The sequence below is a fragment of the Salmo salar genome, chromosome ssa13 (genome assembly GCF_905237065.1).
Source record: "Salmo salar chromosome ssa13, Ssal_v3.1, whole genome shotgun sequence".
Taxonomy (NCBI): Eukaryota; Metazoa; Chordata; class Actinopteri; order Salmoniformes; family Salmonidae; genus Salmo; species Salmo salar.
Genome location: NC_059454.1, coordinates 14,027,988 through 14,054,337, shown reverse-complemented (window position 1 = coordinate 14,054,337; position 26,350 = coordinate 14,027,988). Strand labels below are relative to the sequence as shown.

The 26,350-nt window shown below is 39.4% G+C and overlaps 1 protein-coding gene across 1 annotated transcript in view; it reads left to right on the top strand.

Moving 5' to 3' along the window:
* Positions 1–26,350, top strand: part of LOC106566490 (potassium voltage-gated channel subfamily D member 1) — a 96,654-nt gene that overhangs the window by 60,518 nt on the left and 9,786 nt on the right. The window contains exons 3-4 of the mRNA XM_014134563.2: positions 17,520–17,682; positions 17,963–18,046. Coding sequence (XP_013990038.1) covers positions 17,520–17,682; positions 17,963–18,046 — 247 coding nt within the window. The remainder of the gene's footprint in view (positions 1–17,519; positions 17,683–17,962; positions 18,047–26,350) is intronic.

Sequence of the window (26,350 nt, the reverse complement as noted above, 5' to 3'; positions counted from 1 at the left end):
ATGAAATGGACGTTTTTTATTTTATTTTTGGTATTATTGTTGGTAATTAGTCTTCGTCATTTGTGTTCCCTGTAGAATGACATTTACAATGGAATGAGAGTGCTTCCAGAATGACCTCAAATGGAATGTTGTGCCCGTCCAAGGCCTGGCATACAGCAGACATTGGAATGTAGAGGTACACACGTCATAGTCATGCTTTATGTGGCTGAGGATGCCGAGCATCAGGTGGAAGGTTCAGGTTTATGTTAAGGATACATACAGTACAGCACACAACAGTAGTTGTAGTGAATGACGGCATGAGAAAGACGTATAGTGTGTCATCAGTAAACTGATTGACCTTTTCATACATGATGACACACTGTACGGTACGTCTTTTTATGAGGTCATTTACTACAACCACTGTTGTTGTGTACAGTTTCCATCCGTGTCACATGTGGTAACTCTTTATTTCAGAGGCCTTCAGTTGATCCCTCTGGGGAGGAATAACACATTCTCTCTGTGCTACTATGTGGAATCCCATGGGAGGAATAACACATTCTCTCTGTGCTACTATGTGGAATCCCATGGGAGGAATAACACTATCTCTCTGTGCTACTATGTGGAATTTGTGTATATTCTGCAGTGGCAATACAGAATGTTCTTCCTCAAATTAGATGTAGCTTCACTGTTTTTAATAAAGGATCCTGAATGAGATCTAGCTTCACTGTTTTTTAATAAAAGATCCTGAATGAAATCTAGCTTCACTGTTTTTAATAAAGGATCCTGAATGAGATCTAGCGTCACTGTTTTTAATAAAGGATCCTGAATGAGATCTAGCTTCACTGTTTTTAATAAAGGATCCTGAATGAGATCTAGCTTCACTCATTTTAATAAAGGATCCTAATGAGATCTAGCTTCACTGTTTTTAATAAAGGATCCTGAATGAGATCTAGCTTCACTGTTTTTAATAAAGGATCCTGAATGAGATCTAGCTTCACTGTTTTTAATAAAGGATCCTGAATGAGATCTAGCTTCACTCATTTTAATAAAGGATCCTAATGATATCTAGCTTCAATGTTTTTAATAAAGGATCCTGAATGAGATCTAGCTTCACTCATTTTAATAAAGGATCCTGATGAGATCTAGCCTCACTGTTTTTAATAAAGGATCCTGAATGAGATCTAGCTTCACTCATTTTAATAAAGGATCCTGAATGAGATCTAGCTTCACTGTTTTTAATAAAGGATCCTGAATGAGATCTAGCTTCACTCATTTTAATAAAGGATCCTGAATGAGATCTAGCTTCACTCATTTTAATAAAGGATCCTGAATGAGATCTAGCTTCACTGTTTTTAATAAAGGATCCTGAATGAGATCTAGCTTCACTCATTTTAATAAAGGATCCTGAATGAGATCTAGCTTCACTCATTTTAATAAAGTATCCTGCATATAGTGCTCAGCTAATGAAGACCTTTGACCTAATTATCTAGTTTGTAGCGTCAACACCTCAATGAGCATCATGTCAAGATGGCTTATTGAATGTAAAAAGTGTCTATTCGCTCAAGAGAACCATTTAGCTAAACCTGTGAAAAAGAGGAGAACAGTTTGTTTTGAGTGAATTCCTTCAGGCTGTTTTGTTAACTCACTTAACGGTGCAGTTCAGTATTTGGATTCCTTATCTCTGGAGTGTAAAACAGTCAAACAAACACAAAGGAGAACTTCATCCACATCTTTCTCACTGAGAAAACGGAAAGGTTTTTCTTCACTTTATCTCCATCAGTACAGAACTGGATGTAATCTGTTTTCTGAGGATAATGTAAAGTCATTTATATTGGTCCAGAGATCCAATAACACAGTCAACATTCTCATACAGTATCACTCTGCATGTATGTCTTGCACTCCCACGTTAGTCACCTTGTCATGTTTACATTTACAGTCATTTAGCAGACACTCTTATCCAGCGTGACTTACAGGAGCAAATGCCTTGCTCAAGGGCACATAAATAGATTGTTGACCTAGTCGGCTTGGGTGTGATGCTACAAGCTTGGCACACCTGTATTTGGGGAGTTTCTCCAATTCTTCTCTGCAGATCCTCTCAAGCTCTGTCAGGTTGGATGGGGAGCGTCGCTGCTCAGCTCTTTTCAGGTCTCTCCAGAGATGTTTGAGTCCGGGCTTTGGCTGGGCCCTGAAGGACATTCAGAGACTTGTCCCGAAGCCTTTCCTGCATTTTCTTGGCTGTGTGCTTAGGGTTGTGGTCCTGTTTAAAGGTGAACCTTCGCCTCGGTCTGAGGTCCTCTTGGAGTTCAATCTTCGTTTCATCAGACCAGAGAATCTTGTTTCTCATGGTCTGAGAGTCCTTCAGGTGCATTTTCTCAATTCCAAGCGGGCTGTCGTGCCTTTTACTGAGGAGTGGCATACGTCTGGCCACTCAACCATAAAGACCTGATTGGTGGAGCGCTGCAGAGATGGCTGTCCATCAAGGAGTTTCTCTCATCTCCACAGAGGACCTCTGGAGCTCTGTCAGATTGACCATCGGGTTCTTGGTCACCTCCCTGACCAAGGCCCTTCTCCCCCGATTGCTCAGTTTGGCCGGACGGCCAGCTCTAGGAAGAATGTTGGTAGTTCCAAACTTCTTCCATTTAAGAGTGATGGAGGCCACTGTGTTCTTGGGGACCTTCAATGCTGCAGAAATGTTTTGGTACCCTTCCCCAGATCTGTGTTTCGACGCAATCCTGTCTCGGAGCTCTATGGACAATTTCTTCGACCTCATGGCTTGCTTTTTGCTCTGACATGCACTGTCAACTGTGGGACCTTATATAGACAGTTGTGTGCTTTTCCAAATCCTGTCCAATCAATTGATGTGAAAATGGGGTCGCGAAAGACACTCTGTGCTTGGTTCATAGAACAGGGGTTATTAACCTTTGTTAGCTGCTAGATGCGGTTGTAGTAAACAGAGCAGTTTCTGTTTTATTCCTACAAATGTGGCTCTACCTTTTGAATGGTTTAAGCTACAAAATAGTCTATAGACTGAGGGAAAAAGAACATCATCAATGATGAAAGTCTTTTCTACACAGAAGATCATACAAAATGATTGCCTGATGATCTTCTGAACTTCTCAAGACCATACTTCCTTCAGATTGAAACACTGTCAAAAGTACTGACAGACTCATTTGTAATAGACTGTCATAGCCCCAATAAAAAAAGTAAATATTGGCCGTTGATTACATCACCTTTTTTTTTTACATGGTGGAGTCTCAATTCTTTTTTAATATCAAAATGAGGTCACGGGCCAAAAGAGTTTGGAAACCTCTCCATAGCAGCTGTTTATCATGTACAGTGGATCAGTTTTAAACCAATCACAGCTGCCGCACACAATCACCATTCCACTCACAACTAACAAGTCAATATCAGTTCCATGCATATTATGTGATAGTCAGTATTGATTAGGTGAGACTCCTGATCTTAGACGGTAGGTTCAACTTGGGTGACTCCAGCACAATGGACTTGTTTGTGGTCACTTCATGAACTTGTCTTCTAACATTTTAGGTTCGGATCATCCTATGAGAACGCTGGATGTGGCTCGTTTGAATCAGACCTCTTAGTCACAGTTGGGTTTTTTTCTCAGGCTTGCCGTCCAACACAGGAGGTTGGTGGCACCTTAATTGGGGAGGACGGGCAAGTGGGGATGGCTGGAGTGGAATCAGTGGAATGGTATGAAACACACTGTTTCCGTTCATGTCATTTCGTTACACTGTTCCATCCATTATTATGAGCTGTCCTCCCCTTTAGCAGCCTCCACTGACGTGCAACATATAGCACTGTTATTAGACATGAAAACAGCCTTTGGGCTGGATACATTGATCATGGACAAAACCTCTCCTTCAAGCAGCCAAATATCATGACTTGATTGTAAAGAGACAGGCATAAAGCGATGCAGTGTCTGTAGTGCTAATGGTGTTTCATCTGAAAAGCATTGTTGTACTGCATTCACATGGCTACCAAGCATTTTGGGTAGCCATAGAAATAACAGTTGACCTTAAAAGACATGTTCAAAATGAATTTTGTGAATCATTTACCAGTAGGGCTGTTTTTAGAAAAAGAGGAGTTAACAGTCTTTTTACATTTTTCGGTTCACTCCTCTCTTCTCAATCTTACATTTTAACTACTGAAATCCATCCCTTGACCCTTTTCTGGACCCACATCTAGGCCAGGCTGCCTCTCTCTCTCCTCTTTCTCTCCTCTTTCTCTCTCTCTCTCTCTCTCTCTCTCTCTCTCTCTCTCTCTCTCTTTCTCTTTCTCTATTGCTCTTTCTCACAGCGGGGAGGCATCTGTCTAAGACATTATTCTATTATGGCTGATGAGAAACACATGGATATTGCTGTGTAAGAAAACACAGATACGCTGATACTGATCGCCTGCCTGTGTACAGTAGTTTTCTGGTTTTCATATCAAATTTTCATTTGAATAATATTAATGCCTGTGTTCAATCGAATGTAAATATTCCCTTGGTAAAATTGATATGGTTTGCAATTATGCAGTATAGCTTTCATAGCATGATATCAATGAGCATTAACATTCGTAGCACATAGAGAGACAATTATGATAATGACCATCTTTCTACAGATCTATGTATATCATTGAACCCAGAGCCATCTGCAGATATCATTCCTTTTGATCGTTTTGATGTTTTCCAGTGCGGAGATTAGAGGCTGGGGTTGATGTAGATTGGTCCAGGGAGCGCAGAGCCCCTTAAGGGCTATTGAAGAAAGGGAATGCAACAATGGGCAGCATCTTCCCATTAGAAGCAGGCAGCAGGCAGGATTTGAGCAAACACTTTGTGTTATGGGCTTTCTGAGAATTATTCTTCCGGGTATGGGCTGGTCGCTTTGTTTCCTCGCTAACTTGCAACCAGGTAAAACGTTGCTCACATTCATCTATTTTTTTATTTCAAAGGGAAAACAGTTAGCTGTGGAATTTATTAGGATCAGACCTAGGATGGATTTGAATGATTCTGCAGTAAACAAATATATACTGTTGTTTCTTATACTTCATAAAGTCCCATTTGCTTATGATAGATTACTTGTTTAATAAGACGTGTGAGTCTCGCTGTGAGCATGTCAATTCTGTCCTGAATGAAGATATACAGTTTTCATGTACAGTATCAGCATACTAAACCAAAGGCCAATACTAATTCTACTAATATTACTGAACAACCATCTCCACTGCAGCTCTACCTTTACAGTGCTCTTACAACTACTGAGATGGTTGTAAATGGCTGAAGCTCTACCTTCACAGTGCTATTACAACTACTGAGATGGTTGTAAATGGCTGAAGCTCTACCTTCACAGTGCTCTTACAACTACTGAGATGGTTGAAAATGGCTGAAGCTCTACCTTCACAGTGCTATTACAACTACTGAGATGGTTGAAAATGGCTGAAGCTCTACCTTCACAGTGCTATTACAACTACTGAGATGGTTGTAAATGGCTGAAGCTCTACCTTCACAGTGCTATTACAACTACTGGGATGGTTGTAAATGGCTGAAGCTCTACCTTCACAGTGCTATTACAACTACTGAGATGGTTGTAAATGGCTGAAGCTCTACCTTTACAGTGCTATTACAACTACTAAGATGGTTGTAAATGGCTGAAGCTCCTAAGCATGATTATGGTGTGTTGCAATAACTACAATTTGAGGCACAAAAAAAAGGCTTCAAATGGTGCCAATCTAAAGGGCTTGGTTGGTTTACAAATGTCCCCAGTCCCAAGTAACTCCATTAGCTTTCCTATCAATTGTAGAGTCATCTTTCTCAGCACTCTGTTTCCCCCTGCAGTTATCCAGCACTGATTTCAACTGTAGAAAAAAGGGTTCCAAAAGGGTTCTTCGGCTGTCCCCATAGGAGAACCCTTTTTGGTTCCAGGTAGAACCCTTCTTGGAAATGATTCTACATGGAACCCAAAATAGTTCTACCTGGAACCAAAAGGGTTGGACCTGGAACCAAAACGGTTCTTTAAAAGGGTTATCCTATGGGGACAGCCGAAGAACAATTTTAAGCTCTAGATAGCATCTTGTTTTTCTAAGGCTGTGTGCCTTGAGGAGTCCATCAGTAGCTTAACATTTCAGCAGTAAATCAAATATGTTTGTGGGCAGTGTTCCTATATATTTTAATCCTACAGCATTAGACTTTTGTATCAATATTTTCTGAATCAATATACTACTGTAACAGTGATTGGCTGTTTAGGTATGCAGATCCCAATATGTTCATGCTTGTTATTGTACCTACAGAATGTTGTCAAATGGGCAACCTGTTGAGAATATTAGTGTGCTACATACTGTAGTACCACTGTGTGGTCTGATTGTTGTTACATACTGTAGTACCACTGTGTGGTCTGATTGTTGTTACATACTGTAGTACCACTGTGTGGTCTGATTGTTGTTACATACTGTAGTACCACTGTGTGGTCTGATTGTTGTAACATACTGTAGTACCACTGTGTGGTCTGATTGTTGTAACATACTGTAGTACCACTGTGTGGTCTGATTGTTGTTACATACTGTAGTACCACTGTGTGGTCTGATTGTTGTAACATACTGTAGTACCACTGTGTGGTCTGATTGTTGTTACATACTGTAGTACCACTGTGTGGTCTGATTGTTGTTACATGCTGTAGTACCACTGTGTGGTCTGATTGTTGTTACATACTGTAGTACCACTGTGTGGTCTGATTGTTGTAACATACTGTAGTACCACTGTGTGGTCTGATTGTTGTAACATACTGTAGTACCACTGTGTGGTCTGATTGTTGTTACATACTGTAGTACCACTGTGTGGTCTGATTGTTGTAACATACTGTAGTACCACTGTGTGGTCTGATTGTTGTAACATACTGTAGTACCACTGTGTGGTCTGATTGTTGTAACATACTGTAGTACCACTGTGTGGTCTGATTGTTGTTACATACTGTAGTACCACTGTGTGGTCTGATTGTTGCTACATACTGTAGTACCACTGTGTGGTCTGATTGTTGTTACATACTGTAGTACCACTGTGTGGTCTGATTGTTGTAACATACTGTAGTACCACTGTGTGGTCTGATTGTTGTTACATACTGTAGTACCACTGTGTGGTCTGATTGTTGTTACATACTGTAGTACCACTGTGTGGTCTGATTGTTGTTACATACTGTAGTACCACTGTGTGGTCTGATTGTTGTTACATACTGTAGTACCACTGTGTGGTCTGATTGTTGTTACATACTGTAGTACCACTGTGTGGTCTGATTGTTGTTACATACTGTAGTACCACTGTGTGGTCTGATTGTTGTAACATACTGTAGTACCACTGTGTGGTCTGATTGTTGTAACATACTGTAGTACCACTATGTGGTCTGATTGTTGTTACATACTGTAGTACCACTGTGTGGTCTGATTGTTGTAACATACTGTAGTACCACTATGTGGTCTGATTGTTGTTACATACTGTAGTACCACTATGTGGTCTGATTGTTGTAACATACTGTAGTACCACTGTGTGGTCTGATTGTTGTAACATACTGTAGTACCACTATGTGGTCTGATTGTTGTTACATACTGTAGTACCACTATGTGGTCTGATTGTTGTTACATACTGTAGTACCACTATGTGGTCTGATTGTTGTAACATACTGTAGTACCACTGTGTGGTCTGATTGTTGTAACATACTGTAGTACCACTGTGTGGTCTGATTGTTGTTACATACTGTAGTACCACTATGTGGTCTGATTGTTGTAACATACTGTAGTACCACTGTGTGGTCTGATTGTTGTTACATACTGTAGTACCACTGTGTGGTCTGATTGTTGTAACATACTGTAGTACCACTGTGTGGTCTGATTGTTGTAACATACTGTAGTACCACTATGTGGTCTGATTGTTGTTACATACTGTAGTACCACTATGTGGTCTGATTGTTGTTACATACTGTAGTACCACTGTGTGGTCTGATTGTTGTTACATACTGTAGTACCACTATGTGGTCTGATTGTTGTAACATACTGTAGTACCACTGTGTGGTCTGATTGTTGTAACATACTGTAGTACCACTGTGTGGTCTGATTGTTGTTAAATACTGTAGTACCACTATGTGGTCTGATTGTTGTAACATGCTGTAGTACCACTGTGTGGTCTGATTGTTGTAACATACTGTAGTACCACTATGTGGTCTGATTGTTCTTACATGCTGTAGTACCACTGTGTGGTCTGATTGTTGTTACATGCTGTAGTACCACTGTGTGGTCTGATTGTTGTTACATACTGTAGTACCACTGTGTGGTCTGATTGTTGTAACATGCTGTAGTACCACTGTGTGGTCTGATTGTTGTAACATACTGTAGTACCACTATGTGGTCTGATTGTTCTTACATGCTGTAGTACCACTGTGTGGTCTGATTGTTGTTACATACTGTAGTACCACTGTGTGGTCTGATTGTTGTTACATACTGTAGTACCACTGTGTGGTCTGATTGTTGTAACATACTGTAGTACCACTGTGTGGTCTGATTGTTGCTACATACTGTAGTACCACTGTGTGGTCTGATTGTTGTAACATACTGTAGTACCACTGTGTCGTCTGATTGTTGCTACATACTGTAGTACCACTGTGTGGTCTGATTGTTGCTACATACTGTAGTACCACTGTGTGGTCTGATTGTTGTAACATACTGTAGTACCACTGTGTGGTCTGATTGTTGTAACATACTGTAGTACCACTGTGTGGTCTGATTGTTGTAACATACTGTAGTACCACTGTGTGGTCTGATTGTTGTTACATACTGTAGTACCACTGTGTGGTCTGATTGTTGTAACATACTGTAGTACCACTGTGTGGTCTGATTGTTGTTACATACTGTAGTACCACTGTGTGGTCTGATTGTTGTTACATACTGTAGTACCACTGTGTGGTCTGATTGTTGTAACATACTGTAGTACCACTGTGTGGTCTGATTGTTGCTACATACTGTAGTACCACTGTGTGGTCTGATTGTTGTAACATACTGTAGTACCACTGTGTGGTCTGATTGTTGCTACATACTGTAGTACCACTGTGTGGTCTGATTGTTGCTACATACTGTAGTACCACTGTGTGGTCTGATTGTTGTAACATACTGTAGTACCACTGTGTGGTCTGATTGTTGTAACATACTGTAGTACCACTGTGTGGTCTGATTGTTGTAACATACTGTAGTACCACTGTGTGGTCTGATTGTTGTAACATACTGTAGTACCACTGTGTGGTCTGATTGTTGTTACATACTGTAGTACCACTGTGTGGTCTGATTGTTGTAACATACTGTAGTACCACTGTGTGGTCTGATTGTTGCTACATACTGTAGTACCACTGTGTGGTCTGATTGTTGTAACATACTGTAGTACCACTGTGTGGTCTGATTGTTGCAACATACTGTAGTACCACTGTGTGGTCTGGTTGTTGTAACATACTGTAGTACCACTGTGTGGTCTGATTGTTGTAACATACTGTAGTACCACTGTGTGGTCTGATTGTTGCTACATACTGTAGTACCACTGTGTGGTCTGATTGTTGTAACATACTGTAGTACCAGTGTGTGGTCTGATTGTTGCAACATACTGTAGTACCACTGTGTGGTCTGATTGTTGTTACATACTGTAGTACCACTGTGTGGTCTGATTGTTGTAACATACTGTAGTACCACTGTGTGGTCTGATTGTTGTAACATACTGTAGTACCACTGTGTGGTCTGATTGTTGTTACATGCTGTAGTACCACTGTGTGGTCTGATTGTTGTAACATACTGTAGTACCACTGTGTGGTCTGATTGTTGTAACATACTGTAGTACCACTATGTGGTCTGATTGTTGTTACATACTGTAGTACCACTGTGTGGTCTGATTGTTGTTACATACTGTAGTACCACTGTGTGGTCTGATTGTTGTAACATACTGTAGTACCACTGTGTGGTCTGATTGTTGTTACATACTGTAGTACCACTATGTGGTCTGATTGTTGTTACATACTGTAGTACCACTGTGTGGTCTGATTGTTGCTACATACTGTAGTACCACTATGTGGTCTGATTGTTGTTACATACTGTAGTACCACTGTGTGGTCTGATTGTTGTAACATACTGTAGTACCACTGTGTGGTCTGATTGTTGCAACATACTGTAGTACCACTGTGTGGTCTGATTGTTGTTACATACTGTAGTACCACTGTGTGGTCTGATTGTTGTAACATACTGTAGTACCACTGTGTGGTCTGATTGTTGTAACATACTGTAGTACCACTGTGTGGTCTGATTGTTGTTACATACTGTAGTACCACTGTGTGGTCTGATTGTTGTAACATACTGTAGTACCACTGTGTGGTCTGATTGTTGTAACATACTGTAGTACCACTGTGTGGTCTGATTGTTGTTACATACTGTAGTACCACTGTGTGGTCTGATTGTTGTTACATACTGTAGTACCACTGTGTGGTCTGATTGTTGTAACATACTGTAGTACCACTGTGTGGTCTGATTGTTGTTACATACTGTAGTACCACTGTGTGGTCTGATTGTTGTAACATACTGTAGTACCACTGTGTGGTCTGATTGTTGCTACATACTGTAGTACCACTGTGTGGTCTGATTGTTGTAACATACTGTAGTACCACTGTGTCGTCTGATTGTTGCTACATACTGTAGTACCACTGTGTGGTCTGATTGTTGCAACATACTGTAGTACCACTGTGTGGTCTGATTGTTGTAACATACTGTAGTACCACTGTGTGGTCTGATTGTTGTAACATACTGTAGTACCACTGTGTGGTCTGATTGTTGTAACATACTGTAGTACCACTGTGTGGTCTGATTGTTGTAACATACTGTAGTACCACTGTGTGGTCTGATTGTTGTTACATACTGTAGTACCACTGTGTGGTCTGATTGTTGTAACATACTGTAGTACCACTGTGTGGTCTGATTGTTGTAACATACTGTAGTACCACTGTGTGGTCTGATTGTTGTAACATACTGTAGTACCACTGTGTGGTCTGATTGTTGCAACATACTGTAGTACCACTGTGTGGTCTGGTTGTTGTAACATGCTGTAGTACCACTGTGTGGTCTGATTGTTGTAACATACTGTAGTACCACTGTGTGGTCTGATTGTTGTAACATACTGTAGTACCACTATGTGGTCTGATTGTTGTTACATACTGTATTACCACTGTGTGGTCTGATTGTTGTTACATACTGTAGTACCACTGTGTGGTCTGATTGTTGTAACATACTGTAGTACCACTGTGTGGTCTGATTGTTGTTACATACTGTAGTACCACTATGTGGTCTGATTGTTGTTACATACTGTAGTACCACTGTGTGGTCTGATTGTTGCTACATACTGTAGTACCACTATGTGGTCTGATTGTTGTTACATACTGTAGTACCACTGTGTGGTCTGATTGTTGTAACATACTGTAGTACCACTGTGTGGTCTGATTGTTGCAACATACTGTAGTACCACTGTGTGGTCTGATTGTTGTTACATACTGTGGTACCACTGTGTGGTCTGATTGTTGTAACATACTGTAGTACCACTGTGTGGTCTGATTGTTGTAACATACTGTAGTACCACTGTGTGGTCTGATTGTTGTAACATACTGTAGTACCACTGTGTGGTCTGATTGTTGTAACATACTGTAGTACCACTGTGTGGTCTGATTGTTGTAACATACTGTAGTACCACTGTGTGGTCTGATTGTTGTAACATACTGTAGTACCACTGTGTGGTCTGATTGTTGTAACATACTGTAGTACCACTGTGTGGTCTGATTGTTGTAACATACTGTAGTACCACTGTGTGGTCTGATTGTTGCTACATGCTGTAGTACCACTGTGTGGTCTGATTGTTGTAACATACTGCAGTACCACTGTGTGGTCTGATTGTTGTAACATACTGTAGTACCACTGTGTGGTCTGATTGTTGTAACATACTGTAGTACCACTGTGTGGTCTGATTGTTGTTACATACTGTAGTACCACTGTGTGGTCTGATTGTTGTTACATGCTGTAGTACCACTGTGTGGTCTGATTGTTGTTACATACTGTAGTACCACTGTGTGGTCTGATTGTTGTAACATACTGTAGTACCACTGTGTGGTCTGATTGTTGTAACATATTGTAGTACCACTGTGTGGTCTGATTGTTGCTGCTCCAAGGTGCTGACAGTGCCACAGCTGCCATATGTGTCTTACTGTATGGACTTTTTTGTGCATTTATTATAAATGTTTAATTGGTAGTTACAGTCTTGTCCCATCGCTGCAACTCCTGTACGGACTCAAGGTCGAGAGCTGTGTGTCCTCCGAAACACGACACAATACTCGCTTAACCCAGAAGCCAGCCGCACCAATGTGTCGTAGGAAACACCGTACATCTGGCGACCGTGTCAGCGTGCACTGCGCCTGGCCCGCCGCAGGAGTCGCTAGAGCGTGATGGGACAAGGACAAACCGTCTGGCCAGACCCTCCCCTAACCCGGACGACGCTGGGCCAATTGTGCGCCGCCTCATGGGTCTCCCGGTCGCGGCTAGCAGCGACAAAGCTTGGGATCGAACCAGGATCTGTAGTCATGCAGCTCGCAATGCAATGCAGTGCCTTAGACTGAGGCGCCTCTCGGGAGGCCCAAGAGACTGTATGTTGATAAGCAACTGCTTGCTAAGGTTAGGGTTAGGTTTATAATAAGGGTATTGGTTAAGGTTAGGGTTAGGGTTAGTGGACAGTAAGTTGAAATGTGGTTGACAGTTATTGACCATCTACAAACCATCTACAAACCATCTACAAACCATCTATCCAAATAAAGTGTTACCGGGGTTTGTAGTGTTTGTCTCGGACAGCAGCCCCCTTCCCTGTTGGAGCACAGCTTCTCTATGTACAGTAGGGTAGTCCTTACTGTAATGAGACAGCTTCTCTATGTACAGTAGGGTAGTCCTTACTGTAATGAGACAGCTTCTCTATGTACAGTAGGGTAGTCCTTACTGTAATGGGACAGATTCTCTATGTACATCAGGGTACTCCTTACTGTAATGGAACAGCTTCTCTGTGTACAGTAGGGTAGTCCTTACTGTAATGGGACAGCTTCTCTATGTACAGTAGGGTAGTCCTTACTGTAATGGGACAGCTTCTCTATGTACAGTAGGGTAGTCCTTACTGTAATGGGACAGCTTCTCTATGTAGGGTGGTCCTTACTGTAATGGGACAGCTTATCTATGTAGGGCAGGCCTTACTGTAATGGGACAGCTTCTCTATGTAGGGCAGGCCTTACTGTAATGGGACAGCTTCTCTATGTAGGGTAGTCCTTACTGTAATGGGACAGCTTATCTATGTAGGGTAGGCTTACTGTAATGGGACAGCTTCTCTATGTAGGGCAGGCCTTACTGTAATGGGACAGCTTCTCTATGTAGGGTAGTCCTTACTGTAATGGGACAGCTTCTCTATGTAGGGCAGGCCTTACTGTAATGGGACAGCTTCTCTATGTAGGGTAGGCCTTACTGTAATGGGACAGCTTCTCTATGTAGGGCAGGCCTTACTGTAATGGGACAGCTTCTCTATGTAGGGCAGTCCTTACTTTAATGGGACAGCTTCTCTATGTAGGGCAGGTCATACTGTAATGGGACAGCTTCTCTATGTAGGGTAGTCCTTACTTTAATGGGACAGCTTCTCTATGTACAGTAGGGTAGTCCTTACTGTAATGAGACAGCTTCTCTATGTACAGTAGGGTAGTCCTTACTGTAATGGGACAGCTTCTCTATGTACAATAGGGTAGTCCTTACTGTAATGGGACAGCTTCTCTATGTACAGTAGGGTAGTCCTTACTGTAATGGGACAGCTTCTCTATGTACAGTAGGGTAGTCCTTACTGTAATGGGACAGCTTCTCTATGTACAGTAGGGTAGTCCTTACTGTAATGGGACAGCTTCTCTATGTACAGTAGGGTAGTCCTTACTGTAATGGGACAGCTTCTCTATGTAGGGTGGTCCTTACTGTAATGGGACAGCTTATCTATGTAGGGCAGGCCTTACTGTAATGGGACAGCTTCTCTATGTAGGGCAGGCCTTACTGTAATGGGACAGCTTCTCTATGTAGGGTAGGCCTTACTGTAATGGGACAGCTTCTCTATGTAGGGTAGGCCTTACTGTAATGGGACAGCTTCTCTATGTAGGGCAGGCATTACTGTAATGGGACAGCTTCTCTATGTAGGGTAGGTCATACTGTAATGGGACAGCTTCTCTATGTAGGGCAGGCCTTACTGTAATGGGACAGCTTCTCTATGTAGGGCAGGTCATACTGTAATGGGACAGCTTCTCTATGTAGGGCAGTCCTTACTGTAATGGGACAGCTTCTCTATGTAGGGTAGGTCTTACTGTAATGGGACAGCTTCTCTATGTAGGGCAGGCCTTACTGTAATGGGACAGCTTCTCTATGTAGGGTAGTCCTTACTGTAATGGGACAGCTTCTCTATGTAGGGCAGGCCTTACTGTAATGGGACAGCTTCTCTATGTAGGGCAGGTCATACTGTAATGGGACAGCTTCTCTATGTAGGGTAGTCCTTACTTTAATGGGACAGCTTCTCTATGTAGGGTAGTCCTTACTGTAATGGGACAGCTTCTCTATGTAGGGTAGTCCTTACTGTAATGGGACAGCTTCTCTATGTAGGGTAGTCCTTACTGTAATGGGACAGCTTCTCTATGTAGGGCAGTCCTTACTGTAATGGGACAGCTTCTCTATGTAGGGTAGTCCTTACTGTAATGGGACAGCTTCTCTATGTAGGGTAGTCCTTACTGTAATGGGACAGCTTCTCTATGTAGGGCAGGCCTTACTGTAATGGGACAGCTTCTCTATGTAGGGTAGTCCTTACTGTAATGGGACAGCTTCTCTATGTAGGGTAGGCCATACTGTAATGGGACAGCTTCTCTATGTAGGGTAGGCCTTACTGTAATGGGACAGCTTCTCTATGTAGGGTAGGTCATACTGTAATGGGACAGCTTCTCTATGTAGGGTAGGCCTTACTGTAATGGGACAGCTTCTCTTTGTGGGGTAGCCCTTACTTTAATGGGACAGCTTGCTGATCAGAAATCAGGTGGCATATTCCTCCAATGCACTGCAATGGTTATGATGAATGTGGGAAATGTTGTCTCCACCACACCTGAATGGCTTCTGACACCCCTCCACTTTAATTTATTTTCAACAGTCGCTCAGCTCAGCACCAATGGAACAAACTATGCCAATCAGAGGCCAGATGGTGTACTTCATGAGGCAACCACCAGCAACTTGTGTGCATGATAGCATGTGCTAACAGAAAGTGGGAAAAAAGTGTGTGCGCGTGTGTGTGTTCAGTCAGAGGGAAGGAGAGAGACAGAAATATTTTTCTTAACTGCTCTGGCGTGATCATTCTCAGTCATGATAAGGGATGGATGGAAATGTACAGAGTGGTTACCTGGATGAAAATGGGGGAGGGTCATGCTTTTTCCATTTCAGTCAAGGGCAGGTTTAGTATTATTTAGATCTAGTCCTGGGGAGGGTCATGTCATTTGTAATTGATGAAGTGTCAATATTTCTCTGTGTTTTAGAATGAGTTGGTTGTTAGGCTGTATATCGATGTGTGCCCGATGCTGCCCCTCATCTCTGATTCTCCGCTGGGCGCACAATATCAAGTGTACCTATATGCTAGATTAGTGTGGTCTCAATAAAATGATCCCTAGCCTATAGGCTATTTAGTGTGGTCTCAATAAAATGATCCCTAGCCTATAGGCTATTTAGTGTGGTCTCAATAAAATGATCCCTAGCCTATAGGCTATTTAGTGTGGTCTCAATAAAATGATCCCTAGCCTATAGGCTATTTAGTGTGGTCTCAATAAAATGATCCCTAGCCTATAGACTATTTAGTGTGGTCTCAATAAAATGATCCCTAGCCTATAGGCTATTTAGTGTGGTGTCTATCAAATGATCCCTAGCCTATAGACTATTTAGTGTGGTCTCTATCAAATGATCCATAGCCTATAGACTATTTAGTGTGGTGTCTATCAAATGATCCCTAGCCTATAGGCTATTTAGTGTGGTGTCTATCAAATGATCCCTAGCCTATAGACTATTTAGTGTGGTGTCTATCAAATGATCCCTAGCCTATAGACCATTTAGTGTGGTCTCTATCAAATGATCCCTAGCCTATAGACTATTTAGTGTGGTGTCTATCAAATGATCCCTAGCCTATAGACCATTTAGTGTGGTCTCTATCAAATGATCCCTAGCCTATAGACTATTTAGTGTGGTCTCTATCAAATGATCCCTAGCCTATAGACTATTTAGTGTGGTGTCTATCAAATGATCCCTAGCCTATAGACTATTTAGTGTGGTCTCTATCAAATGATCCCTAGCCTATAGACTATTTAGTGTGGTGTCTATCAAATGATCCCTAGCCTATAGACTATTTAGTGTGGTGTCTATCAAATGATCCCTAGCCTATAGACTATTTAGAAGCTATAGACTCTGAGAAGCTGCTGGGATGGTGTAAACAAAACTAAACTGCATTACACCCTGCAATGCGCTCTAAAAAGAAAAGGTTCCTGGAGTATCTTTTAGGGGTTCTTCAAATTGAAACTGTTGTGGAACCTCTATAAGTTCTTTAAAGAACCCCTTTTAATGGGTCCTCGAAAAACCTTTTGAAGAACCTTTTGGGGTAAATGTTTAACTACCCCCCTCCCCTATTATTATTATTAATAATATGCATAACAATAACAACAATAACAACAATAACACAATATTTTAGTTCTCAGTGTTTATTATGATTTTAGTGGCAAAGCAATATGCTTACAGGACGAAGTTCCTGGTCTGTCCAAGAAGTGAGGGTAAATGGTAGGCATGTTCTCTGCTATCCACTTTATGTTTTAATTATTATTTCGGGTTTAGGTGATGTTCACTTGTTTTTTTTAAGCGTTCAGGGAAGGTTTAGTTCAAATATATTTTGCTAAAGGGAGAGCCATCCATTCTCATTTCAGAGAGGTCTGATTTTTCTACAGGTAACCCTTATTATAAACAACGTACACTCCCTAATCAGCCTTTCTTTAATGAAGTGTTCAATTACAAAGATACGGTTCTGAATTTGGACAAGTACTGAATTATAAATATGTTCATACATGCGCAGTGAAGACCTGTCACCATGGACATACAGTATTGAAGTCTCACTACACATACTGCAGTAAGAGTATGCTTCAGTTGATTTCATTCTCTTCTCACCCTATGTGTTTCCAATCTGAATATGTTTTCTCACTGGTGGTAGAGTGCTGTAATTGTCATCTATTTCTGCCACATTGAAATTCAAGGCAGGACGATTGACACGCTTACACTCACAGCCGCTGGTTTGTACCTCTTTCTGTCTGTCTATACTGTGATGTTGAGATACAACTGTTCCGTCGCACTAGTCCCCGTAATGCCCCGAGAGAAGCGTTGCTCACATTAACCCCCCGCTGGCTTGTTGTTGCTGTTTTCAGATACGGAGACATGGTTCCAGACTCCATAGCGGGCAAGATATTTGGCTCCATCTGCTCTCTCAGTGGCGTGCTGGTGATTGCTCTACCTGTGCCTGTCATAGTCTCCAACTTCGCCAGGATCTACCACCAGAACCAAAGGGCAGATAAGATGAGGGCACAGCAGGTAAATGAGAGAGAGGCATGATGTCATTCTTATCATGTGTGTGTCACATTGTTGTTCTTTTGCTGTATTGTGTGATATGTGTGATAACTAAGTAGGAGGAATCTACCTTCAAATAACAAGGTGCGCTTGTCAGGTAAAAAGCCTATTGTAAAGCTACGAGGAAACACACTGTCTTGTGAAATGGGAGTGTTGTTTTTATTCCCCAGATATTGCTCACTGGGTTGTATGTGGAACAAGTGCTGACACAGGCATTTTTGTCCATTTCTTTTCCATTCTCCAGAAAGTGCGTCAGGCAAGGATTCGAATGGCTAAAAAAGGGGCCACCAATGCATTCTTGCAGCACAAAGAGGATGGGGGATTGCAGGTGAGGAATTCACATGAACAAATGTTACCTTATGGTCATACACAGACAATCAAGGTTATTTCACGTGTTCACGTTTGGATTTGAAATGTACAGAATACAGTATTTAATCTAAAGTATGTTCAACACAGTAGGGAAGAGTGAATAGTGAAAGGTTAAATATACCTACATTAATGCTTTTAGCAGAGGCTACAAAGTGCTGGGATGGACTGATAAGATCAAGCACTTGTTCAGCCTTGTGATGAAACAAAATAACACTAAAGCTTTTTTCTCTGAAGCTTTTTCTGTTCAGGAGACAGTTTTGTTGCCATGGTATCATTTATTGTAGCTTGTAACTAACTGCAGCTTGTAACTAACTGTAACTTGTAACTAACTGTAGCTTGTAACTAACTATAGCTTTTAACTAACTAGAGCTTGTAACTAACTGGAGTTTGTAACTAACTGGAGCTTGTAACTAACTGCAGCTTGTTCTTGGCCAGTAATGACTGTATTCACTTCAGAATTAGACAGATAACTGTTCTCTCTGTCTCTCTTTCTCTCTCTCTATTTCTATCTCTTACGCTCTCTCTCCATTCTGGAACACCTTCCTTTCACCAGCACGTTCTGCTGCAGTTCCACTAAATCTGCATAAGAATGTCATGTCACTGTGATTGTTGTGGGGATCAGTCATCTTCAGTTCTCATTTACAACTGCGACCTGGCCAAGATAAAGCAAAGCAGTTCGACACATATAACAACACAGAGTTACACATGGAGTAAAACAAACATACAGTCAATAATACAGTAGAAAAATAAGTCTATATACAATGTGAGCAAATGAGGTGAGATAAGGGAGGTAAAGGCAATAAATAGGTCATGGTGGCGAAGTAAATACAATATAGCAATTAAAACACTGGACTGGTAGATTTAACAGTAGATGAGTGTGCAAAGTAGAAATACTGGGGTGCAAAGGAGCAAAATAAATAAATAAATACAGTAGGGGAAGAGGTAGTTGTTTGGGCTATTTACAGATGGGTTATGTACAGGTGCAGTGATCTGTGAGCTGCTCTGACAGCTGGTGCTTAAAGCTAGTGAGGGAGATAAGTGTTTCCAGTTCCAGAGATTTTTGTAGTTTGTTCCAGTCATTGGCAGCAGAGAACTGGAAGGAGAGGCGGCCAAAGGAGGAATTGGCTTTGGGGGTGACAAGTGAGATATACCTGCTGGAATGCGTGCTACGGGTGGGTGCAGCTATGGTGACCAGTGAGCAGAGATAAGGCGGAACTTTACCTAGCAGGGTCTTGTAGATGACCTGGAGCCAGTGGGTTTGCCGACGAGTATGAAGCGAGGGCCAGCCAATGAGAGCGTACAGGTCGCAGTGGTGGATAATATATGGGGCTTTGGTGACAAAACGGATGGCACTGTCATAGACTGCATCCAATTTGTTGAGTAGGGTGTCGGAGGCTATTTTGTAAATGACATCACCAAAGTCGAGGATCGGTAAGATGGTCAGTTTTACGAGGGTATGTTTGGCAGCATGAGTGAAGGATGCTTTGTTGCAAAATAGGAATCCATTTCTAGATTTAACTTTGGATTGGAGATGTTTGATGTGAGTCTGGAAGGAGAGTTTACAGTCTAACCCCCACCTAGGTATTTGTAGTTGTCCACATATTCTAAGTCAGAACCGTTCAGAGTAGTGATGCTAGTCGGGCGGGCGGGTGCGGGCAGCAATCGGTTGAAGAGCATGCATTTAGTTTTACTAGCATTTAAAAGCAGTTGTAGGCCACGGAAGGAGAGTTGTATGGCATTGAAGCTCGTCTGGAGGGTTGTTAACACAGTGTCCAAAGAAGGGCCAGAAGTATACAGAATGGTGTCGTCTGCGTAGAGGTGGATCAGAGACTCACCAGCAGCAAGAGCGACATCATTGATGTATAAAGAGAAGAGAGTCGGCCCGAGAATTGAACCCTGTGGCACCCCCATTGAGACTGCCAGAGGCCCGAACAACAAGCCCTCAGATTTGACACACTGAACTCTGTCGGAGAAGTAGTTGGTGAACAAGGCGAGGCAGTCATTTGAGAAACCAAGGCTGTTGAGTCTGCCGATGAGGATGTGGTGATTGACAGAGTCGAAAGCCTGGCCAGGTCAATGAAAACAGCTGCACAGTACTGTTTCTTATCGATGGCGGTTAAGATATCGTTTAGGACCTTGAGCGTGGCTGAGGTGCACCCATGACCAGCTCTGAAACCAGATTGCATAACGGAGAAGGTACGGTGGGATTCATATTTTATTAATAATTAATATTTCATCCCAAACTTCCACTTGATTAAATCTATCCACTGGAGTCAGTCCTGCAATTATGAAGGGTCACTTGCTACACAAAAATGGAATCCTGGCAAATATGAACCCCCTCCCCCTTCCTCAGAATGAGACAAAGTCTCATTGACACTGTGTTAACCAATGACATAAGGTCCCTGGCTATATGTGGCATTCTTGTGAGGTGTGTGTTTGTAATGTGGAATCCTATTGTGAGGTCATCGAGTCAGAGGACAGAAAGCAGATGTTGTGGACAGGTGGGTTATGGACACACAGAGATAATGATGTTAGCAACGGGGACCAGAACAGATAAAGAGAGTTACTAGAGGATGAGTTGCAATGCACTGCTCTCAGTAGTCACCCTCCACTCCTAGCTGTTTTCACCTCAGTTGTATTTCCAGTACCCAGAACCTCACCTAAATGAAACATTCTAACATACAGTATCTAGCTTGTTATCACTTGGATTTCCCTAGTTATTGCCCTCCTGAGGAAAAATCACATCATATACTGTAAAATCATGTCATATAGTATAAAATCATGTCATATAGTATAAAATCATGTCATATAGTGTAAAATCATGTCATATAGTGTAAAATCACATCATATAGTGTAAAATCATGTCATATAGTATAAAATCACGTCATACAGTATAAAATCACGTCGTATAGTGTAAAATCATGTCATATAGTATAAAATCATGTCATACAGTATAAAATCATGTCATATAGTATAAAATCATGTCGTATAGTATAAAATCACGTCATATAGTGTAAAATCATGTCATATAGTATAAAATCACATCATATAGTGTAAAATCACGTCATATAGTAAATTGGCCATATCCTGTTTTGAAATGCCCTGTCCTATATGGAATATAGGCATTGGGTAACTATTCTAATGTTATCATCATTGCACATAACACATAACCCCTCCAGGATGACCCCTCCTCACAGAGATTTTACCCCATGTAATTATTGCAGTTCATGGGGTTGCTATGCCAACGGCGGTTGGTAATCATTGGTTGTTTTATTTGTGTTGTTTGATTTTAAAGAAATTCTGCATTCTACCGTAAGAGGAGAGAATAGCCTGTGGGTAAAGCTTTGACTGCAGCTGTACCTACAGACATACAGTACTGTGTGCATGGCAGATTAGTGTATTTAGTAACTGTGTGTTGAATGCATTCTTAGAACAGAAGGTGCTACCTAGAACCATAAAGTATTCTTCAATTGTCAAATTACTATTGTTTTGGTTCCAAGTGGAACCCTTTCACAAATACAAGGTTGTAAGTGTTATATTTACCTTTATTTAACTAGGCAAGTCAGTTAAGAACAAATTCTTATTTACAATGACGGCCTACACCGGCCAAACCCGGACGACACTGGGCCAATTGTGGACCGCCCTATGGGACTCCCAATCACAGCCGGTTGTGATACAGCCTGGATTCAAACCAGGGTGTCTGTAGTGACAACTCTAGCACTGAGAGTGCCTTAGACCGCTGTGCCACTCGGGAGCCATATCCATATACATGGAACCCTTTCACCACTAAAAAGTATTACCTGCTTCACCACCAAAGGGTTTGACTACCTGAAACCAAAAAAGGGTTCTCCTATGGGGACAAACGAAGAATTCTTTTTTTTTCTAAGAGCGTGCCAATTATGATTGAAAACAATTCAACTGTAAATATCTCCTGTAACTTTCCTTAATAGCCGTAGCCAGGGGAAGGAGGTGAAGAAGTGTTCCATCTTCCTTGCAGACATATTTCAGTATCCTAATCTCTCTTCACACCAGTGGAGGACAGAAGAATATGAGAAGACATTCTGCTGATTTAAGGACTAGAGGTGATAGAGGAGGAGGAGGAGGCAAAGATAGAGAGAAATTGAATTCCCATCTTTACTAATGTACCAGGTTGAGTCCTGAGTAGTCTTTATTCTGTTTCTTCTCAGCAGTTGAAGTCACTATAATCCAATATTTACAATCCCAGAGTGAGATCAGGGATCTATAAACCCATTACTAGCAGGACTGCAGAGCTATTTATAAATCTAGAGGGGTTGTTTTCTCTCCCAGGTCTTTTCTTGGTTTTGGCTGCAGTGTAGTCTCTATATCAGTTCGTGGGACGATGTTATCAGACATGTCTGTAGTGAATCCAGCAGGTCTCCAGACTGGCTTTGTGACTAACAGAGCTATTTCCCTGCTCCCTCCCTCCCAGCCTGGCACACTCATGTCTCTCAGTCTAACAAAGTAGATCATCTGTATGCTAAGGATTTTGACAGGCTGTTCACCGTCTATAACAGTTATGATGGTGATCAACCACCTTGACCTGGAAATCTCAGCTCCACAGCCAGTTATTTATCTCTGAACGAACCACAAAGAAACAGCTTTTTAGGAAGCATCTGAGGTGCCACTGGTTCTCTGGGGTTCTGTGTTCAAATCAGAGTTTATTATTCACAGATGTACAGTAATTGAAGGGTACAATGAAATTCTTAAGCTTAAGCTGCAAGCTCCATCAATGCAGGTCAAAGATAAGTGAGTGAGACAATAGTAATAATACCAGTAATAATACAATAAATAATATTACCAGTACTAATAATAGTAATAATACTAGTAGTAATATAAGTAATCATAGCAATAGTACTAATAATAGTAACAATACTAATAATAAAGTAATAATTGCAATAATACTAATACCAGCACTAATAATAGTAATAATGATAGTACTCACACATGCAATAATAATAGCACTACTAGTAATAATACTAGCAATAATAGAAATAGCAACAACACAAGTAATAATACTAGTAATATTACTAGTAATAATACAAGTAATAATATTAGTAGTAGTACTGGTAATAATACAAGTAATAATGGTAATAATAATAGTAATAATAGTAGTACGAATACCAGCAATAATACAAATAATAATACTAGTAATACAAGTAATAGCAATAATACAGTAACACCAGTAATAACACCAGTAATAATAGCGATAGTAATAATAGTGATAGCGATAATACACGTAATAATACTAGTAATAATACAATTAATAATAGTAACAGTAATAATAATAGTACTAATAACAGTAACAACAACAGTAATAACACTAATAATAATACTAGTAATACTAGTAATAATAATAGTACTAATAATAGTAATAATACCAGTAATAATACCAGTAACAATAGTGATAGTAATAATAATAGTACCGATAATAGTGATGATACAAGTAACAACACTAGTAATAATAGTACCAACAATAGTAATAATATCAGTGATAACAGTAATGGTAATAATACTGGTAATAATTCTAGTAATAATAGTAATAAAACTAATAACTGTAATAATAATAGTAATAGTAATAAAAATAATACCATTGATAACACTAGTAATAATAGTAATAGTAATAATACTAGCACTAATAACAGTAATAATAACAGTACTAAAAATACTAATAATACAACTAATAACATTTATAGTAATAATAATAGTACTAATAATAGTAATAACACCAGTTATAATACCAGTAATAATACTAGTGGTAATAGAAACTATAATAGTAGTAACAGTAGTAATAATACTAGTAGTAATACTACTAGTAAGAGTAGTAACAGTACTAATAATAGTATCAATAAGAGTAATAATAATAATACTAATAATAGTAATAATAATAGTAATAATACTAGTAGTGGTACCAGTAATACTAGTAATAATAGTAGTGGCAAAATAATAGTACAAATACTAGTGATAATACCAGTAATAATGGTAATAGTAATAATAGCACTAATAACAGTAATAATAACAGTACTAATAATAGTACTATCACTAGTAAAAACACCAGTAATAATACTAGTAAAATTGGTAAAAGTAATACTAATAGTACTAATAACAGTAATAATAACAGTACTAATAAAAGTAATAATACTGGTAATGACAGCAATAGTAATAATAATAGTACTAATAATAGTAATATCACCAGTAATAATACCAGTAATAATACTAGTAATAATACCTGTAATAATACCTGTAATAATAGCAATAAATGATACTAGTAATAACAGAGATAATAATACTATTGATAGTAATAGTACTAATACCAGTAACATTAGTAATACCACAAGCAATAATAGTGGTGATAATAGTAGGAATATTACAAGTAATAATACTAGTAATAATGTTAATAGTAATAATAATAGTACTAGTGTTAGTAATGATACTAGTAATAATAGTAACAACAATAATAATACTGCTAACAATAATAGTAATAATACTTGTAATAATGCTGGTAATGATACTAGTGATAATAGTAATAATAATAATAATAATTATAATAATAATACTGGCAATAATAATAGTAATAATACCTGTAATAATACTAGTAATAATGCCAGTAATAATATCAATATTACTAATATCAGTACTAATACTAGTAATAATAGTAATAGTAATAATACCAGTAATAATACCTGTAATAATAGCAACAGTAATAATAATAGCACTAATAATAGTAATGATTCTAGTAACAATGCTAGTAATGACACTAGTAATAACAGTGTTAATAATACCAGTAATAATAATTGTACTAATACTAGTAATAACACCAGTAATAATAGTAGTTCTAATAGCAGTAATAATAGTAGTAGTATTACTAGTAATAATAGCAATAATAATAGTACTAGTGATAGTAATGATACTAGTAATAATGCTGGTAATGATACTAGTAATAATATTAATAATAATACTTGTAATTATACTAGTAATATTACAAGTAATAATACCAGTAATAGTAGCAATAGTACTAATACTAGTACTGATACCGGTACAAATACAGGTAATACTAGTAATAGTAATAATATTAGTAATAATACTCGCAATAACAGTAATAGTAATAATACTAGTACTAGTAATAGAAATGGTACTAGTAATAATAGTAATAATAATAATACAAGTGATAATAAATGTACTAATACCAGTAATAACACGAGTAATAATACAAGTAATAATACCTGTAATAATAGTAATAGTAATAATAATAGCAATAGTAATAGTACTGGTAACAGTAATGATACTAGTAATAATACTAACAATAATAATACTGGTAATAATAAAAGTACTAACACTAGTAATAACACGAGTAATAATACCAGTAATAATACCAGTAGTGATAGTACTGATACTAGTATTAATACTGGATAATAGTAGTAATAGTTACAATAATAGTATAGATAATAGTAATGATACCAGTAATAATACTAGTAATTATACCAGTGATAATAGCAACAATAATAATACTAGTAATAGCAATAGTAATAATACTAGTAGTTATGTTGGTAATAATACTAGTAATAATACAACTCGTAATAATACTAGTAATAATGGCAGCGATAATAGCAGTAGTACTAATAATAGTACCAACAATAGTAATAATACTAGTGATCATACTGGTGATACTACTAGTACTAATAGCAATAGTAATAATAATAGTAATAATAGTAATAATAATAGTACTGATAATAGTAATGATACTGGTTATAATGCTAGTAATTATACTGGTAATACTAGTAACAATAATAGTACTTGTGGTAATAGTAATAATACCAGTAATAATAGTAATAGCAATAATACTAGTAATACCACTAGTAATACTACTAGTAATAATAGCACTAATAATAGTAATAATAATGGTAATAATAATAGTAATAATACCAAGTAAAATAATAGAATATCGAAAGATCACAAGACAGCACCTTGTCTTGTCTACATTTATATATTTACAATTAGTTAAAAATTCTATACAGTTGCTGCAGTTAAGTGGCGAAGTGTGTAAACAAAGATTGTGACAAGTGACTAACAAGTATAAATGTTTATTGGGGGGTGAGGGGGTGCAGGGGCCAGTGGATAAATATATGTTTGGGGGGAGAACAGGCTGGCTCAGGCTGGGTTCCCTGATGATTTTCTTTGCCTTCCTGTGACACCTGGTGTTGTAGTTGTCCTGGAGGACAGGCAGTGTGCAGCCAGTGGTGCGTTC